Source organism: Mus musculus, chromosome 8 (genome assembly GCF_000001635.26).
Source record: "Mus musculus strain C57BL/6J chromosome 8, GRCm38.p6 C57BL/6J".
In the NCBI taxonomy this organism is placed as follows: domain Eukaryota; kingdom Metazoa; phylum Chordata; class Mammalia; order Rodentia; family Muridae; genus Mus; species Mus musculus.
In genome coordinates, this window is record NC_000074.6 from 86492514 (window position 1) to 86512922 (window position 20409).

At 45.5% G+C, this 20409-nt stretch overlaps 1 protein-coding gene across 6 annotated transcripts in view; it reads right to left on the minus strand.

The window, feature by feature from the left end:
* Positions 1-12054: 12054 nt before the first annotated feature.
* Abcc12 (ATP-binding cassette, sub-family C (CFTR/MRP), member 12) overlaps positions 12055-20409 on the minus strand; it is a 76121-nt gene continuing 67766 nt past the window's right edge. For 3 of the 6 annotated variants that reach the window (XM_006530984.4, XM_006530985.4, XM_006530986.3), the window contains 7 exons: positions 19761-19850; positions 17175-17364; positions 16568-16727; positions 15385-15463; positions 14310-14423; positions 12901-13065; positions 12055-12791 (listed from right to left, as the gene is read on the minus strand). In XM_006530984.4, the coding sequence (XP_006531047.1) occupies positions 12705-12791; positions 12901-13065; positions 14310-14423; positions 15385-15463; positions 16568-16727; positions 17175-17364; positions 19761-19850 (885 nt within the window). In that variant the 3' untranslated portion in view covers positions 12055-12704. The remainder of the gene's footprint in view (positions 12792-12900; positions 13066-14309; positions 14424-15384; positions 15464-16567; positions 16728-17174; positions 17365-19760; positions 19851-20409) is intronic. The other 3 variants (XR_003947278.1, XR_003947279.1, NM_172912.4) reach the window with 3 other exon arrangements.

Below are 20409 nucleotides of genomic sequence, written 5' to 3' on the forward strand. Positions count from 1 at the left end.
TGCTGTCATGTAGTTAAAAGATATGGTGGAGTGTGTGTAGCCACACACTTTCAAAATTCCTTTCACTTCCAAGCTTTTATTGCTTCATGAGTGAATGCTGGCTTGGAGAAGTTTGGCTAAGGGCAACTTATTTTATTTTTATTAGTTACATTTTTAAACACAAGTGAAGGACTAGAATCCCAGTTCAAGAAACTGTTGTGGCATGGGAGGAGAAGAAGCCCTGAAAAGATTCCATAGTGTTTTCTAAAATGTGAGCTCCTTAGCTGAGTTACTGAGTCTATCTGTGCCACCCTGTCTCTCTGTCCATACTGTACTAAATAATTCATGAAAAATAGAAATTTATTGTTCAGGGGTCCAGAGGCTGGACATCTAAGATCAAGACAAACCAGGCCTAGTGTCTGGTATAGGTTCTTCTTCATAAATGGTGCTGCCTGCAAGCCATCTCATGGCCAAAAGGCAAATAAGCTTTTATACAAGGGTAATTGTGTGAGTTACTTTTGTGTTGTGATACTTTTGTGTTGTAGTGATAAAAAACACCTGACATACATACCATGAGGGCAGATTGATTTCCGGACATGGTTTCAGTCGTTTCAGTCCATCATGGCAAACTATTGTGTCTGGACCACATAAGCATCACAGAGTGAAGGATACGGAGGAGCATAGTCAGTCTCCTCACGGTGTCCAAGAAGCAGAGAGGATGAGACCAGGAACCAGCTACAATCTTCAAGTTCATACCCCTTCCCCCAGCTATGCCCTACTGCCTAAAATTCCTATGAGCACCCAAAATAGTGCCACCTACTGAGAATCAAGTGCTCTTTGCGTGAGCCCATACATGTTATACACAGAGCACAGTGAATCATGCAATAAGTGCGGGAAGACAGGAATCATGAACGTGACTTCAGATAGCAGCACCACAACCTCAGCCATCAGCGAAGTCCACGCACTCGCTGCACTGCTCTGAGAACCAATGAGGAAATCTGAATAACATTCTGAAAACAGTGTCTGATGATGGCAAGACTTTGGGGACCCGCCAACAACCTAAGCAATGCCCCTAGGGTAATCAGGAGAAGGCTGAACCTGAAACTGAACATAGCTCCCACCCTGGCCCCATGAGCTGGCCTGGACATGCAGTGAGGGGCCCTTTCCCCCATTCTGAGTGTAAAATAACATGCTCTGGCAGTGTAATGGGATTTGTATTTGGGGATGTGGCCAGCAAGCTCTGGGGGTCACTATAGGTTAGCATCCTGGGGCAGACCAACAGCAGCAAATCTACAGGCTGGATGTTGAGTATGTTCAAGGGGCTGGTATATAAAAGGATTAGTTACAGCGTTGAGAATAGAGCTACCTTCAAAGGTATGGACAGATAAAGGTTTTAGGTCATTGAGGAGGTGCCCTTGAAGGATCCTGTGGGTCAGTGATTTCTTTCTGTCTACCTTTTTTGTTGTTGTTTCTTCCAAACCATTAAGTAAACAATTTTGCTCTGTCATACCATCCCCAGCCAAGACCTGCCATTGCTGTGCCAGCAGCTCAAAGCAACAAAGCCATGAACTGGAAGCTCCAAGGTTATAAGCCAAGGTAAACATGTTCTCTCTGTTAATTGATTGCCTGTGGCATTTTGTTGTATTGATGAAAAGCTAACACAACTGCCAATAAGAAAGGTACTATCTTTCAAGAGAGGCAGGAATCCCAAAGTACCAAGTTACACATTCTGGCTTTCTTCACTGCACTTTCTTCTGTGTTGGCCTCATCTTTAGACAGGTTGTGTCCCTGTGACATTAAAAGTGGCATCTTGAATCTTAAAGCTTCTAAAAGTCTAAGTTTTCCACTATCCAAAGGGGATAATTCATTTTCCCTACTTAGTGCCAGCTAAGGTCTGTTTTTGACAGATAGCTCAGCTTAGGCCATATGTCCAACCCAACTTTCCATGATGCCACAGAGATATGACATTCTAATTGGCCTGGTTTAGATCTCAGGCCCACTCTGCAGAAAGTTGGTAGTGTCAGCAACCCAACTTCAAGCCTGAGGATGGCAGTAATCATCTCCAAGGTCCTAGAAACTTGGAAATGGTGAGTGTGAGTTGGAGCTCAGATTTCTTTGACAGTCCTCTCCCCATGAGAGGTCAGAGTTCCCAGAAATACATTTGATATTTATATGCTCATAATTTATCAAAAAGATCTTCTTGGATCAGGGGTGGGATTTGGATATATCAGGGCACTGAATGACAAGGAAGAAGAAGATGAAAATTCTAGAAAGAAAATAGTTTCAGTGAAGTATTCCAGGGCTAATTAGCCAAAACCCACAGAGGAGTCTAAAGTGGAAATCACACTTCACAATTATCCCCAAACTCAGAAGCCAAACCAGTCTGCTGGAGGTGTCCTGCCAGAACAGGAGTGTTTAGGCTTGCTGCCTCCCCTTGGCTTTGGGCAATCTATCAGGCCCCTAGGAAGAACTGAACGTTCCCAACTGTAGGGAGCAGGAGTGCACTGAAGCACACTACAGTGGAAGAGAGGAACGGAGGGCCATTCGCAGTGTTTGCTGCAATCATCAAGTCCATGCCTTCTGCTCCATCCCATGCCCTGCTGCCCAGTCTAGACAAAGCTATGTTGTCTCTGCCCAGAATGAGGACACTTGGCTCTACAATCCCTACATTAGAAAAGCTGAGGAGTTTAATGAGGATCGTAGTGCCATTATGACCACTTCAAATAATCCGTTGGGTTGCCAAGCCAAATGCACTCTCAGTGTAGAGCGGCCTGTTGTTTCCTAACGATCCTGCTATGCAGATGATCTTTGACTCAGTCATTGCAGAATCAAAGCAGGAAACCATTTAAATGGCTGCATGCCTCAGAGGGGAATTGACTCTCCTGTCTTTCTACCACAAACAAGTCAAGAGTGTCTTGCTCCACAGGGGTGACATGCACCATTAAAGACTGGCAAGTGCAATTCTGATGTCTCCGTTATCAGGTTCCCAAGACTTCTCCAACGCGTCTCTCAACCAGGCACAGGCTTTTCCAGCCCTCATCATTACAAGGATGCTACTCCTTTCCAGCATCCTCTGGGCCTTCTGTCCTTCGATGTTGTCTCTGATTATTTATTTAGAGTGCTAGGAATCAAACACATGACCTTGTGCACCCTACACAAGCCCTCTGCTGCTGAACTACTGTGGGACTGTGAAAGGCAGCCTGTTTTCTGGTCCAGTGAGACTTACTCCGGAGACCCAGTAGAAACTCTACAAGGGACAGAACCGTGAGCCATGCTCCCAGACAGACATAGGTGCCTAACACCACAGAGCCCCCAACTCCATAATCCTGTGACTATAAGTCACACAGTCAATGTCCCAAGCTACTGGCATTCTGGCTAAACTCCACCCTCACAGTTATCTGACAATAGCCAGATAACTAGCCTCCTTCCCACAGCTACCTTGCAACTGCAAGATAGCCCAGCCTACTATAAAAGGGGCTGCTTGGCCCCTCCTCTCTCTCTTAAGCTCTCACCTCTCTTATTCTCATCTCTAGCTCTCTTTCTCCACCTCCCTTTCCCCCCTCTCCATGTAGCCATGGCCAGCTTCTCTCCTTCTACCTTCTCTCTTTCTCTCTGCCTTTCTACAGTAAAGCTCTAAAACCATAGACTGTCTCTGCTCATAAAGACTCGCTGTGTTGGGACAACAGAGCGGGCTTTCCTCTAAAGAGCTGTATCTAACCTCCTGCTGGGAGGCCTTCCTGCGCTCTAATCATGGACTGTGCCCCCTCTCCCCCTGCCCTCTTCTCCCTTCGGCTTGAGGGCGAACTGCCCCACAAAGCCCCCACTTCATTCTCAACTTTTCTGTGACATCCAGTGATGTCTGGGATGTCTAAGATGGAGAAGTGGCCACCTCTGGCCTCCATGAGGCCCAGAGACCCCAGATTGGTCCCTTTCTTCTTCCTTGGACTGGGGTTCCGTGGCTTCCCACAGCCAGACACCCACCCAGGCCACGTAGAGAGCTTGTGGCAGTCCCCCGAGTCTGCCTGCCCAAAGCACCGGAAATCTGGCAGGATGCGGATTTGCTCCCACCCCCTTTATTTCCCATGACCACTGCCCAACAAACTACATCTCTAGTCTCGGACCTCCTTTTAACAATGAAGACAAGAGGCAGGATCAGAAAAACAAATGATCAAGCACAATACTACCTGAGTGAATGAATAATGAATGCTTGAAATAAGTAAATCAATAAATTCACCATCAAGCTTTAACCATCCTCTAGCAATTTGCTATGTGTTCATTGACACCTGAAAGTCATTTATTTAATATGATAGATTCCCTAGAGAGGAGAGTGTTTTGTTTTGTTTTGTTTGGTTTGGTTTGTTTTTTGGTTTGGTTTGGTTTGGTTTGGTTTGGTTTGGTTTGGTTTGGTTTGGTTTGGTTTCTCCCTTCTAGAGAGCAGTCTGAGACAGACTGCGTGGAAACAACAGTAAGCTGGAAGCTAGGATCCTCCTTCTCCCAGCCAGTCTTTGAATGAATTTGGGACAGTTTCCAGGTTAGAGAACCATCTCCTAACTAAGAAAAGTGGGACTGGCATATCATCTTTTCAAAGGAAAAAAAAGAATCATCGATCCCTCCATGCGGTTGTTGTTTTGTGTTGGTTAGTTGTTGGTTTGTTTGGGCTTTCTCATTGGTATATCATTCTATATCCTGGGATAGCCCCAAATTCGTGGTCCCGCTCCCTCGGCTTCCAGAATGCTGAGATTACAGGCCTGCACCAGCATGCCTGGTGGTCATGAGCTGTTTTTAAAACTTAATCATAGCCCTCCCAGGTGCTTTGCCCACAGCTAATAATTACAGTTTGTATTTGAATTGACACCATGAGAATGTTCGCTCAAGAATGCTGCATGCAATTTCACTTTAAAAGAAATGCAAAGTCAATAGTAGACCTGGGGGATTGGGAGGCGGACAATGTGCATTGCTGCTACTCATCAGGGAAACACAAGTCAAAATCATGGCTTCACTGACCTCTGGTCAGGATAGCCTGGGAAAGAGGAAATTCTGATGCAAACACAGCTAAGTGAACCTTCAAGACACTATGCTAACTGAAATAAGTCAGGTGCAATAGGACAAACATTGTATGATTCTGCTTATGTGAGCAACTAGACTTCGCGTTCATAGGGACAAGAAGTACACAACAGCCAAGTAAGGGTACCTATGTTTCCTATAGCTATAACTAAATGCCAGAAAGTGAGCAATTTATAAAGAATAAATGTTTATTCCGTTTATAAGTCAGTCAGGAAGGCCAGAATCAAGGGGGAGATCAATTAGCGGTTTCCTTGTTGATAGAAACCTTGTGGTAATCTATCAAAGAGCAGAGCCTTCCTAGCCTGGTTCCCTCTAAAGGGCCTGCCTCTTAAAATGGAAGCGTGGGATTAAATTTTAACATGATACTGGGTACCAGCTTTCAGAGCACGGCCTGAAAAGGGGACATTTAATGGGGGGTCAGGATTGCAGTATGGGAAGATTGAAAGGCTCTGAACATGTCTGCAAAACAAAATAAATTTAGTGCTGCTGAGCTGAGTACCTAAAATGATTGAAGTTCTGCATATTTCATAAGAACAATTTATAGACTATTCAAGAAATCGGTGGGCATGCTTCTAGACAGATGGAGGAGCCTGAAAGATCTAGATGTCCATGGGGCATAGGGTCACCACCAACCTGTCCATGTCTTGTGTTAAGATGGCAGAGGCTGGTTTGACTTGGCCCCTTCATGCTGTCCCCACCAGAGCTCTTCATCAGGAGCTGTGAGCATGCACGTGGTGACATCATGCGGGCCACTCTGTGGAGAGCAGCATTTATTTGAAGATCTTAGTGTTCCATTTAGCTTCACCCAGAGGTGACCTTCCGCACGGAGCCAAAAGAAAAGTGATTTCTTTGATCACCCCTCTGACCCAGAGCTGACTTCTTGCATTTTTCAATTCATTTTAAATCGTGCTATACTGGTCCACATGATTCCAACTCCTAGCAAAGAACAGCTCACAGCTTTACTGATGATCCTGGGCCAACTTCAGAACTGTGGTCCTCACTTGAACGGGAGAAAATCTGATCTTGGTCTTTCTGACCAGGAGCATTTGGGAGGGCAGAGCAGGGAATTTGGTGGCACGAAGATTTGGGGTGAGCTGTGAACTGATGTTAAAATGAGCCCCCTTTGGGCCATAACAAAGTTGGAAGAAGCCAGATTTAACTACAGAGGAGGGGCTATGTTTCCCTTTTCCTCTGGTCACGCTCAGCAAAGTCCAAGGAGGGACTTCTGGAGTCCCCTGCATTACTTATGATCCTTGGAGCTGCATGAAGTCTAACCTGAGATTGCTTGAGTTTCTTTCTATAACACAACTCTAGGGAGGGTGACTGTGCAATTGATGATCAGCATGCCAATGCCATAGACGAGAGCCTGTCCCATTGCTCCACATTCAGAAACCTCAGATCATGCAGCAGCTTTGGAAACCCCATGTAGACTGGGTGAAGGAGGGCTAGCCTTCCATGGCCCTCCCCCACAACCTTATGTTTTCTTCTCACATGCTCAAGTTGGGAGTCAATGAATTCACTTCAGAAAAAGCTGAAGAGGTAAATGTTTTGACTTTGAGCACCTACATTTGGTACAGGCACCATACTCTGCCATTAGGATGTTGGATTGCATCTAAAAACAAGTTTGGATGTTTTCCAATAAATCTTTATTTCTATAAAATGTGACAGGCTGTGGTTAGCCTGTGGCTGCCACTTTGGATCCCTTTTGTATTCTAACTATCCTCAAACATAGGATACAACTGACTACAAACCACATCAGGAACCATTTGTTACTAATTTATGATGACAACGTAAGTGGCTTCCTCCATTCTCTGTTGGCATCCATTGAAGCTATTCTAGAGGTTTTAATTCATAATCCAGTAGGCAGATGATGCATTATATGTCTCAGCATTCTAAAGCTGAAACACCAAGATAAACAAGAATAAGATTTCATAAAACTTATTTCTTAATGAGCATCCAAGTAGATGCTAGGAGAATGCAAAGAACTTGGCTCAACCTTGTTCAACTTTATACATTAAACATTTGAGAAAACCATGGATTGTGGTGAGGGGAGGGGACAATGAGCCCTCTGAATGTCTAAATTCTGTTAGTGCTCTAGAAATTGTCCTCATTTCTCCTAAGTTGAAAGTCAAGACTGAAAAGATACAACTCCCTGACCAAACCCCTTTTTTTTTTCAGCTCAAAGAATGGAAGCACAGAGGTATAGTCACACCATAGCAGAACCAAGACTCAAACCTAGGCTGAGGTAGGTTGTGATACTGTTTGGAACTCTCGCTGCCACTTCAAAGAAGAGCACTGGTTGTCCATCCTCCTGCAGGAACAAGCTGGGAGTCTGTGACCCATGGTCCTGCAGATGGAGCATGTGCCATACATTGGAGTGGCTCGGGAGTAGCTATCTGACTTGGGTTGCCCATGAAATGTGGGCCGAAGTGATGCATCTTGTTCCTGACTACCACACCTACCTGTCCTCTGCCACAAAACTGATGATATTCCAGGCAGAGTCTGCTTCGTCAGCCTGACTGTCAACAGTAAAGAACATAAAGGACAAACATCTCTAACCTTTGGTAGACTTGTCACATGAACAAGAAATAAGCCATCAGGATATGGGGTCATTTGTTATGGCAGCATAACCGAGTCTGATCAATATGTGAGCTTTTCACCTCTGAGTACTATTTTTTGTCAGCTGAAGGTCTTAAGTTGCCAGCAGTATTAAATGGAATTAAACAGAACAGATGCCACACTGTGGATAAGTAATGTTCCCATAGGTTCATGGTTTGAGCGCTTGTTCCTCTCGGATGGTGAAAGTATTTCTGGAAGGTTCTAGGACCTCAGAAAGCAGGGACAAAGACACAGGAAGTAGGCCTCTAGGACTGGTCTTTGGGGATATATTATCCCTGGCTATTCAAATTCCTTTGCTCTCTTGCTCTCTGATCCCTGGCCTGCTGTGAGGTGAACTAAGATCTTCCACTGTGCCTTCTACACAATGAGAAACTTTGACCTAAAATAAATCTTTCCTCTATTAGGCTATTTCTGTCATGTATTTTTAAACATCGATAAGAAAAGTAATTAACAAAACAGGTGTTAGTGTCAGCCTGCATGGTATTCAAATTCCAACAGCAGGGTGATCTTGGTGACTGTATCAGTTCCTCAGTTTCCCCATCAGTAAGATAATACTAGTGCTGCTTATGCTGCAATAACAAAGCATAATAGACTAGATAATTTATAAACGGCAGAAATTGATTACTCATAGTTCTGGAGCAGTTGTACCAGATGGGGCCTTTTACATCATGGGTGTTGACTTTCATGTGTCTACCATGGTTAAAATGGCAAGTCAACTCTGTCAAACCTTTCTTGTACAGACACTAATCCCACACATGAGGTCTCTGCCCTCATAAGCTAATCTCCCTACAAGCCAAGGCTCTTAATATCATTGTACTTCTGATTAGGTTTCAAGGCACATTAACTTCAGACCATGGCAGGTAGATATCCCTGAAAGACATGGATTCAATAAAGCACGCCTACTTTGAAGACCACGGGCTAGTCGGCATAGTCTGACCCTGGGTGACATTTCCATGAGAGTTAAGTGATGAAGGTCGAGGGCTTTCATGGAAACCATCCTATGTTCTGTATGCCAACAACCACATTTCCAGAAGTTATCCTTGACCCTGTGTGATCCCAATGATTGTCACTGTCTCTGAGCAGGCCAGAAGAATGGGCAAGAGGTTTTAGGAGCAAAGCCCCTGGAATCAGATTGGCCAGGGCTCTATCTGTCCTCTCCCTCCTGTGTGCCTGGAGCTAAACTTCTCTCCTCAGGAAGCCTCATCTTGCATTTCGAGAGGTGAGGTAAGGATTAGGTGAAATGATTCATAAAAAACTGCTTGTCATGGTGTCTGGCACACTGCAGAGGCTCAGCAAACATCAGGATCAATATCAGTAGTCCCTCCTGCCAGCACAACAGGAAGAGCATGGGCAGACAGGAGCCACGGGGCGTGAGTCATCGCTTACAAGATCTGAGGGAGCTGCTGCCCGGGACCTTGAAAAAAGCCTTCCTTGAAGTCGTGAGCACATTATCTGACTGACTTGGAGAGGAAAATCAAGCATTCTTCATCCATATGACGTGCCAGTTATGACTGGCATGGGTTCACTCAGCCACCAGGAATAGCCCAGTCAGACTGTCATGTCAAAGGAGTTACTGGGCATCCATCAAGAAGCAACGCAACCTGTCCAAAGCCCTGTGGCTGTAAGTTTGATGATATGAGTGTCTCTTCGCAGGAGGGCCACAGTTGTCATAAAGCTGTGCATGGAAGGAATCACCTCGCTGGTCTCTTTCAGCCACATCCTTTTGGGGGTGCCCCATCTACTGATAGCAGGATTCTATGGAAATGCCTGTCAAGGGTTTTAACACACTTGACTAAGACCTCCACCTGAGCCCAACTGCAGTGCCTTTCCCTGTAGTCTAGCCTGAGACCTGTCCAGACATCAGATGCAGAATGGCTAGGGGGAAGTAAACCCTACCAGCCATCTTTCTGCCACAGTGGCTATTGGATTGGGTGTTACACACTCTTCTCATTGTTATGACCAAAATATCTTGACAGGAAGTAACTGAAGAAGGGATATGATACATTAGAGTAGGGAACACATGGAAGTGGAAAACAGAGCTAGAGAAGTCAGAAAGCAGAGAGATTGTGAACTACAGCTCACAGCATGTGTCCTCTGTGTTCAGTTCTGGATCCCAAGCCGTGGGTTGGTACCCCCTACATTTAGATTTTTTTCCATCTCAATTAACTCAATTTAGAAACTCCCTCACTGTCACGCCCAGAGGTTTGCCTCCTAGATGATCTAGATCCTGTCAAGCTGATGATATAAACCATCACAAATCTATCCTGTCAACTGAAACTCCTTTGATCCTCAGCCCCAATAGGCTCACCATCATTTCGTTATGCAGAATGCATGCATTTCAACTTCAAACGTCCCCATAACTTTTTACAATTACAACACTGCTTAAAAGTTCAAAGTCCAACTCTTTGGAGATTCAAGGCAATCTCTTTATTCTAAACATGGCTCTTAACTCTGAACCATATAATGACTGTACTGAGTAGTCTTTATTGTCAACTCAACATACTTAGAGACACCTTAGCCTCAGTTATGGAATTGCCTTAGTCAGACTAGCTAGAAGCATTGTCTGTTAGGACTTGATTGATGATTGATGTGGGATGCTCCAACCCACTATGAACAGCACCTTCCCTAAGCAGATGGCCTGGCTGTAGGAGAATGCTACAGAAAGGAAGACAGAGAACAAGTTAATGAGCAGTGTTCCCCCTTGCATTTCCTCCCTAACTTCTAGCTATGATGGAAAACCCATATCAGGTGAACAGCATTGCCAAGTTCTGCTGATGATGCAGCCTAGCCCCATTGAGACACAGCTGAAGTGGCCTCTGGGTGCTGAGCCTAGAGAAACACTTCCCTAGACAGTTGTTTTTGAGCAGAAAACCCCTTCAACATCATTTTCAATTCATGTGTTCTCCTTTCAAATGAATTTGGTTTTCACATCTGTCTGTCAGTCTTCTGTCTGTCTGTCATCTTTTCTTTTCTTTTTATAGTGTCTCCATGCAGGGCACATATTTCTCTTTACTAGTGCAATTTCCTTAATAATTACAGCTGCTCTCAGTTGCCTTGTCTCCATTTGAGGTCACTCCTTTCCCGCCGGTAACCAGTACATTTTTCATGTCTTTTGGTTCCATTTTTGTTGCCCTTCCTCATTGTAGACGTGGATAAGAGCTTTGAATAGTAAACATGCCACAGCCTGAATGCCACCCTTTCTTAAACTCCCTCCCATTAAACAAATTAGTCCATTGCTTCCTGATCCAGCCTCACCTGAGTTCTCATGGAACACATGGACTGCAGCGACATGATTGTCTTTGCCTCTAGCCCAGGTCTCCTTTGACCTTCCATATGCTGGGCCTCTACTGTGCGCCTTCCTGTTAGCAGTCTTTTCTTCCATATTCCCACTGGGATGCCCCATCAAACTCTGCTTACTGCATTCCAGGGTCTCTCTAGCCCCAGATTCCAAACTCTTCCACATCCCTCCCACAAACCAGTTCCCAAAACCTTCAAATGACATGGTCAGGCCTATCGCTGCAGCAGTATCACTTCTAGGTTCCAATTCTCTGTATTAGTTCTTTTTCACGTTGCTGTGAATACAATACTTGACAAAGCAACTTAAAGAGTCAAGAATTTGCTTTTGGCTTATAGTTTAAGGGGATGCCATTCATCGTAGTGGAGAAAGCATGGGAGCAAGAGCCTAAGGCAACCAGTGACAGTGTGTCTTCAGTCAGGAAGTAGACACAGATGAAGGCTGGTGCTCAACTATCTCTCTCCTTTTTATTCAGTCCAGACTCCTCCCTGCCAAGGCCGATGAAATGTTGCCGTCCATACTTAGAGTTGGGTCTTCCCACCTCATACCTACCTAATGTAAAGTCTCCCTCAGAGGCACCCCCAAGGTTTAGCTCCTAGATAAAGTCTAGTCCCTGTCAAGTTGACAACCATTAAGCACCATCACAGGCTCTCTGATGGAAATTTCTAGAGTCATCTTCTACTGTGCTGATGTACTTAGAAGGTAGACATAGCAGGCCTGTGGTGTTTCTAGGTCAGTGTGTGGTCAAGGCTGGGAAGGAGCCTTATTGACCACACTGCTGCATGCTGTGCCTGAGATGTGGTCTGGGGTTGGAAAAAAGTGCAGGGAACCTCATGCAAATATCATAAGAACCCGTTGTCCTCACCAGAAATACAAAGAGGGCCTTCAATCCGAGGAGTAGCAAACATCACTCTGAGTTATCAGTACCCACACTGGGGCTACTGGGTAGGTCTTTCCTCTGATCCTCATAGAAGACCTTGAGGCTGGTGAACAACTGTATAGATTCATTACTGAGCCAAGGGAGATGGCTGTGGGAGGTCTGTTAGAAGGCATCGTTCAAAGAGAGACAACGTCAGTGGAATAATTGCAAGGCAACATTTCAGGGTCATTTGGTTTCTTATTGCATTTTAATGACTGATAAAGAAGATATAAAAATGTAATTTACTCAGAAACCCCAGTGTTTTGCTTTCTGGTTATTTTTAACAGATCAACTGCAACATACAATATGATTTCTTTGAAAAAAAATCTCATGCCAAACACTATCATCAGTCTTCCATGCTATAGATCTATGCGGTTACTGCTTGCCACATAGTTAGCTAAGAGTGGAATGAAATTAAACAAAAAGAAAACCCTTCTCTCTTGTCTGGTAACAAAATCCAGGAACGCTGTCATCTCCAGCCTTGGGCATTTTCCCATCTCATTTGCTTTTACTGCTTTTGGACAGAAAGTTAGAATGTTCCCATTCTCAGACATTATGTAGTATTGGTGAGGACACGTGAGGGACCCTTGGGGTTTTCAGAAGTGAGAGGCAGCTTCCAACCTACCAGCTTTGTCTGCACTCTTCACCATCCAGAACCAACCCTGAGTCTGCCAAGAGAGATGGCCAGAAGAACAAGGGACACATCTCAGCCCCAGCTCACCATGTGCTCCATGGGTGGGAGGGGCTGTGGCCAGGGCTGCTTGGCTCCATGGTCGGGCTTCTGTTCTCACATGTCCATCGCCTCCTCTCAAATCACCCACAGGACCTTTACAGTCCAACCTCTGCAGCTAGTAACATCGCAAATGCAGAGTCGGGCTTCTCAGCGAGGACTTCAGGCTTGTCAAACTCAATCACCTGAAAATCAGAGAAGAGCTCAAGTTTTCAGGGAAAGAAACTGTACACAGCACACAGCCCTAACAGGGGATGCCTTTGAAGGGGGGACGCCAATCAAAATTTCCTGCACCTTCCCATTTTCCATCACCAGGACAAGGTCACAGTTGAGAACGGTGTTCAGGCGATGAGCGATGGTCAACACTGTGCAGCTTTTGAAGGCCTCCTTTATGGTGCTCTGAACAAGGGTGTCTGTCTTGGAATCCATGGAGGCAGTAGCTTCATCAAGGAGAATGATCTGTTAAGGAAGAAACACTGTAAAAGCCAAAGCTGTGCAAAGAGGAAAATGCATAGCCTTGGGTCTAAGAGCTCGGGAATCCTGCGATAGAGACTGAGGAAGCACCCTTCTGCATTTTCCAGCGTCTGCAGGCTGCCTGCATTCCTCAGCCCAAGACCTTTCCTGCCATCACACCGGCTGCTCTTTGACTCTACTGCTTGCTTCTTATAAAGACACGTAGGAATACGCTAGACACTAGACCCACCAGATTCAAGACAATTCTCCTATTTCAATGTCTTCAATGTCCTCATACAAGTTTGGGGTACATGACAAGGAGTGCAGAGGGTCATCATCCTGCTTTGCCAAAGTGCAAAGTGCAATTTTGAAGGTTTAACCTCGCCAACTTACCTAATTTCCTCACATGTGAAGGGCCACAGAGCTACTTCACAGTGAGTGAATTCACCATTATGAATGCCTGGCTAATAGGATTTCTTTCTTTTTCTCAACTGTTAGGTGTGCATGTGTCTACATTCACATATACATACTAGTACAGACAGAATCCAGAAGAGGGTATCAGATACTCTTGGAGCTGGAGTTATAGGCTGTTGTAAGTCACATGATGTGAATACTGGGAATCGAACCCAGGTCCTCTGGAAGGGCAGCAAACGCTCTTAGTTACCGGGCCCTCTCTCCAGCACCCAGAAAATGGGATTTATTTGTGTGTGTGTGTGTGTGTGTGTGTGTGTGTGTGTGTGTGTGTGTGAGAGAGAGAGAGAGAGAGAGAGAGAGAGAGAGAGAGAGAGAGAGAGAGAGATGGCATTTTCTTTCTCAGAATCAGTAAGTAAGGGTGGTTAAGTCACTCGGGAAAGTATATACAAAAATTTCACATCTTATATGCTTGCAGTCTGGTGACTTTCTTGGGTGTCCTGGGTCCTATGCCTGAGGATTCAGAATTATTCAGGGACAAAGGGAAAAACTTGAGAGCATATTTTTCAAACTCAAGCCTCCTAGGAGTGGAGAGAATGCGTAATCGAGACCACCCAAGGCGAAGCCCGGAAAAGGAAGGCGCTGCTCTAGAAAATGGCTGTTATTTCTCAATTTTTACCCTTCACAACGTTGTCTTAAGGGAAAGCGATCGGCTTTTAAATTACTGCAGTGCTCTGTCTGTGCTGAAAGACAAACTTGTGTCTCTGCCTCCCAGATTGAGCGGCACTGCAGGGAATATCCAAGATTTGACCAATCCATTTTCCGAGCTGTTTCCTTACTTTTGAATTACGGAGAAGTGCCCGGGCCATACAAAGCAGCTGGCGTTCTCCTACTGAGAAGTTTTCCCCATTTTCTGTGACTTCTGCCTGTAATTTCTCTGGGAGTTTCATTATCTATAAAACACAGAAAATGACACATTTATCCTGGTGATCTATAAAACCATCCTGCATCGTTTCATTGATTGCCCCTCCCCCTCTGCATTCATCAGCTTGTTTTATTTTACAATGAGAAAGAAAGTACAAAATAGCAGTCATTTCTATACTGCAAACATGCAGTGGGGGAGGGGGGACAGGGCGAGGGAGACGTTAATAATGTAAAGCCATGGTGACTCACCATAAAGGACAAATCACCCATACACTTCTAAGGAACATTTAAGCAAATGGAAATGGCCTGCAGGGTTGCAACTTTTTATGAATAAAGCACAGAGGGGCTGGCAGAGTTTTCCAGAAGGCTGAGACAAAGTCTGTCTATCCATAACAACAGACCAAAGTGGCTCTGGGAGATGTTTGCCTTGTACCATGGGGCCACTGACCTCAGCGCTTGACTGGACAAGGTAGTGTGTCCTAGAACTCAAACTAGCCACATTTTCCATCCCATCATTCTTCAGCTCAACTGTTCTGGTAAAGTCACTGAGGCCATGGGCCAACGAGTCAGGCCCTCCATGACCCTCAACCCAGATAGACCTGGGTTCAAGTCTCCATCCTGCTACTCACAGGCATGAATGCCCAGATAGACCTGGGTTCAAGTCTCCATCCTGCTACTCACGGGCATGAATGCATGACTTCTTTGAGCTTTAAACTTGTCATCTCAAAAATGAAGGATAAAAGCACCAGCCTCCAAGGGCTATGCAGAGTGCCAAGGGAGATGCCACAGTGTAGCGCTGTGGACAGGAGCAGCCACAGAGCTAACACACAGTACTGTGGCAGGTTTGAATAATCGGGAACAAGGAAGGCTTGAACTTTGCTGAGGTATGTCACTCCTGCAGATAAACCCAGGCAGGTGCTGGCCCCGTAAACAGGCGTCTGGGGCAGTGGTGTTGGGAATGGACTCATTCTGGACAGCCCCAAGACGTACTGTGTCTCTCATGAACGTTCTTTCCAAAACATGCCAGAGCATCTCGTCGGTGTGGCTCCCCAAGGGGTCCAAGTTGTACCTGCAACGAATCAAAGGAAAGCAAGCTGGATCCTCAAGGATGATACAGTGGAGAGCAAGAAGAGGAGAGGACCGGAAGGAGACGTGGTATCTTGAAGCCCACAGCGGCTCCCAGATGCTGTAGGAGGTAAGGACCATCCCTGTAGCCTGTTAGGACACAAGAAGAGGTAGAATGGGAACAGTCTGTTCTGGCCAGGCCCCGAGACCAAGGACCTACAACTCTATGGTGGAGTGGAGACCTTGGAGACTGGCAGGAGTGAGAAACCCCACCAGGAGGCAGAGCAGCCACAGCCACACCATAGTCCACTTGGCCCAGCATCCCTTTCAGCCTCAGCATCAGGAAGCAGGGCTCCAGACTCCAGGTCGGCCGCACTGAGGAATGTGAATTCAGTGCTCTGAGATGCATTACTCGTGTGACCGGCTTTGAGTAGGGACAGTCTCCCTACTTCATCCAGTGCCCAACGAGAGGACTTTTCCATTTCCCTGTACCAGCTCAGACACTCAGATCCCCTCTGTGCTTAGACACCAGATCTCAAGCCTGTGTAAGTCACAACCTTCATCTTCTTAGACTTGATCGGCTTCTGTTCTGTAGTGGGGACGAATTGATGCACTCGCTAAAAGCCTGCTGCACACACAGGCCAGGGAACTGCCTAGTCCACTGTGCACTGTGAAGGACTTTTGAGTGTGATCATTGCTAAGCCTGGTGTAATGCTGGAACAGAGGCATAAAATACTGCTGTTTGGGCCAACTGTGCTATCTGCTCACTCTATGTACAATAAAATCACGAATGATAGTATTACTAACATTATTAAAACGATTAATATCACTGCTAATTATACATTGGTGCTAATAATGTAATGATACAATGATGATATTATATTAATAATGATGAAATGTTTTAATAATATAGCTTCTGAAATACCAGCAAGGCTCAGGACGCTGTTCCCCAGCTACTTCCAATGCTTTACTAAACACCAGACACCAGCAGCCCCGTTCCCTGAGCTAAGACTGCCAAGAACAGCCATGGCCCAGCAATTTTTCAACTACTGGTTGGCTCAGTGTCACCGTCTCCAAACAGGAATGCACGATGATTGAAAACAGCTACCTTACTGTACCTACAAACAGGACAGGATCCTGGGGGATCATGGTCAGCTTGGTTCGGAGGTCTTCCAGACCCACAGTGCAGATGTCCACCTCGTCAATGATGATGGTACCAGAGGCTGGTTCCACCAGACGAAACAGGGCCATGCCCAGGGATGATTTTCCTGGGGACAATAAGAGCAGGAACAGTGACTCCCTCATCAGCTTTTGCCTCCGTCATGTCCAAGCATTTAATTAAGGGGATTTTTAATGCAATCTGGAAACTGGCTCCATGTGGATGACTCTGCAAGGCAGACATCGCTCATGCTGGGGGCCAGGCTGCCCTAACACCATTAACCTGCCGGTCCCAGCAGAGGCCTTTAGCACACAACTCATCTTCTGGGTCTCATCTCTCCAGAATTATTCTCATTTAATTAATCCGAAAACTACTGTATATTTGCTTCCAACTCTCCACACCCGTTCAGCCTGAAACCCTAATTTACAGTAACAAGATTTAGGGGAAAATAACAACCCAGCACTCATGCATGTCGCTCTGATGTGGCTTAGCTGGCACATGGAGAGCAAGTTCAAGCAAACAACCCCAAAGAAACAAATGCAGAGTCTGTCCTCACCGGAGCCCGTCCTTCCCACAATCCCAACTGTCTGCCCGCTTTGGATGTTCAAGTTCAGGCCATCAAGAACGAGAGGGGTGTTGTCTCTGTATCTCATCCGATAGTCCTTGAACGTTATCTCCCCTCGGCTCGGCCAGTCTTTGGGACAGGTCCCCACTTTGAAGGGGTGAGTGTGTTCAGGAACACAGGTCTGAAAAGCAGAGTTAGAACCATTGACCAACTTGATAGCCACTGGTTTCCACTTTCTTAACTCACTAATCCCACAGCTGTCAGTACCGGTGCCTGCGGTGGTAAATGAGACCCATAACCCTATACTCAAGAAGCATAACTTCTGCTCAGCATGCTGCCGAGCACCCATAGTTATAACATTCAGGTAGCTGATGCAGGAGAATTGAGAGGTACAGGACAGCATGGGGTACGTGAGCTACTCCGCACACACACACACACACACACACACACACAAAGCAGGTCACATTTCAATGTGGGTATATTAGGTAATACAAGAGAGTATTGTGGGCTGGGCATGGTGGTGCACACCTTTAATTCCAGCACTCGAGAGGCAGAGATAATGGGGTCTCTGTGAGGCTGAGGTCAGCCAGGTCTACAAAGTGAGTTCTAGGACAGCCAGGGCTACACAGAGAAACCCTGTCTCAAAAACAAAAACAACAACAAGAGGAATATTGTAATAAAAACACAAAAAGTGACATATATGGCAGGTGGCAGCAGGCAGAATAAAATTAGTTAAGGGTTGACGAAGACATCTCTGAGGGTACGATACCAGAACTGAGGTCTGGAATACAGAAAGGATGACAGCTATGAGAATTTCTGTCCAGAATCTTCTAGACAGGGGAAGAGGGAAATTGCAAAGATCTGGTGGCCACAACAACCTTGAATAACTCCAGGAATGAAAAGAAAAGTCATGTCGACCTGGAGCCTACAGGATACAGGACGAGGATGTAGCTCATGGGAAGGATGGATAATGTAGGGGCTAAGCAACAGACGGCTCCCGCTGGGGCTTACGGGCCTGGGCTAGTTACCAGCATAAGGACTGTGAAGCTGTAGGACAAACCCAGGGTGAACCTTGAGATGTGCAGAATTCAGTCTAATTTCAGTGTCTACAAAAGTTACCATGGTGCTAAGAACAGGAAGGTGACAAAGAATGTAGAACACCAAGTTCAAAGATCTTTAAACATCAGCAGAAAAAAATAAAAAACAAAACATTGTACTTCTTTCTCTTCATAAGTATCCCTAAAACCTCACAATCTAATGAATACAAAGAAAGTTCTGTTAGGATACCAGGTCTGTCTTACATTATAATGGCTCTCCCAACAACAAGGAGTCCCCGGATGCTCCATCGGGGCACCTGGCCAGCCCAAGTCTCTAGTCAATAAGTAACCTCAATTATCTAAGAAAAGACTTGCCTTCTAAGGGGGCTTTTTAACCCCTAGAGGATTTAAAATTAAAAATAAACATATTTTTTAAAGAAACCAATTCTGCACTAGCCATGTCTTTAGTTTATGGAATCTGCTTATTTTATACCCTACATGTTTGTAGTATTTACGAATTTGAGCTTGAGATTCTAATTTAAAATGTATACTTGAATAATTAGTTTAAATGTGATTTTAATTCAAACACTTTCTGCTCTTATAGGAAACAGCCATGGGGATTTCAAGCACCTCCACATTCACAGTGAGACTAATTCACACCAGGAGGTCTGTGTGTTAAGGAGATCATGGAGGCATTTCAAAAGGGAGACTGGCTGAAGTGGAGAGATGGCTCAGTGACTGCTCTTCCAGAGGTCCTGAGGTCAAATCCCTGCAACCACAATGCCCTCTTCTGACGTGTCTAAAGACAGTTTCAGTGCACTCATGTACATAAAATAAATAAATATATCTTTAAAAAATAATTTAAAAATAAAAGGGAAACCGGATTGTCCAACTGTTAATATTTTAGGGCGTTGCATTAAGCTTGCACGTGTGAACAGACACTGTCCAAAGGCCTGCAGAGGGCTGCTAGGCTTAGGTAGACTTCTTTTCTCAAAACAGCTGCTTCCCTACACTGCACCAAAAGCACTCATAGGAAGAGGTGAAGTGATCTTCTTTTGTGATTCTTAACTTTATTCAAATATTAATTTTCAGAAACCAAAGCAAGCCACGGGATTTGGACTTGGATTGTGGATACGGATTTTAAGTAGGTGGGTGACAGATCAGAGTCCAGTTACTAAAAGGATCCCATTCACAAACTGAAGAGAGAGAGAGAGAGAGAGAGAGGGAGAGAGAGAGAGAGAGAGAGAGAGAGAGAGCAAACTGGGGGCTGGAAAGAGAGCTCAGTGGTTAGAAACATGCGCTGCTCTTCCAAAGGACCAGAGTTTGATTCCCAGCACCCACACTGGGCAGGTCACAGCCTCCTATAACTCCAGCTCCCAACATATCTGTCCTCCACAGGCATGTATGTACACACACACATGTACACACACACACACACACACACACACACACACACATACTCACACTCACACAGAATTTAGATAAATCCTTAGAGAAACATCAAGACATGCCAGGTTCCTGCTGTTCCCTCATTCCTTACCAAAATGTACTCCCTCAGTAGCTCTGCGGAGGTGAACTTGGCTTGGGTCTCTGTTCCTGTTCGCACACACACTTGAAGCAATCCACTGAGCTGTTGGGAAAAAACAAGTAGTTAGTTACTGGGGGGGTCCCTTTTCCTCCCTCGGTCTGAGCCCTACTGTTGCACCTTTCTAGGGAGCCTTCCACTTCAAATTACTACTGGGCTCAGACAACACACAAAAGAGGCTGGCAGTCCCAGCCAGGAACACAGAAGGCCACGTTTCCTGTTGGGAAGTTTCACGTTTAAACACTTCCTTTGTATTTAAAAACAAATGGTATTTACATTTTCTCTCTCACTCCAGATGGTGAGAATCATCCCACCACCTTGATCACTCCAGTGAGCCAGTCCCAACTGCCACAGAGAAGAGATTCCGGCTGAGAGCTCAATTGCGAGGGCTTGGCTCCTTGGTGCCGCCTGGCGCTTGGCAGGGCCCTGCACCCTGCTCCCGCACCTTAACCCACCACATCTGGGACAGAAAAGCAGCTGAAAACGTCCAGCAGAAGCCAGAAGATCACTGCACACATCTGCTCTAGATGTAAAAAAGTCAGGGTACAGACTGTGAGAAATGGTTTGCCAAGGGAACCCTCATTAAGCCACGATCCTCCGGTAT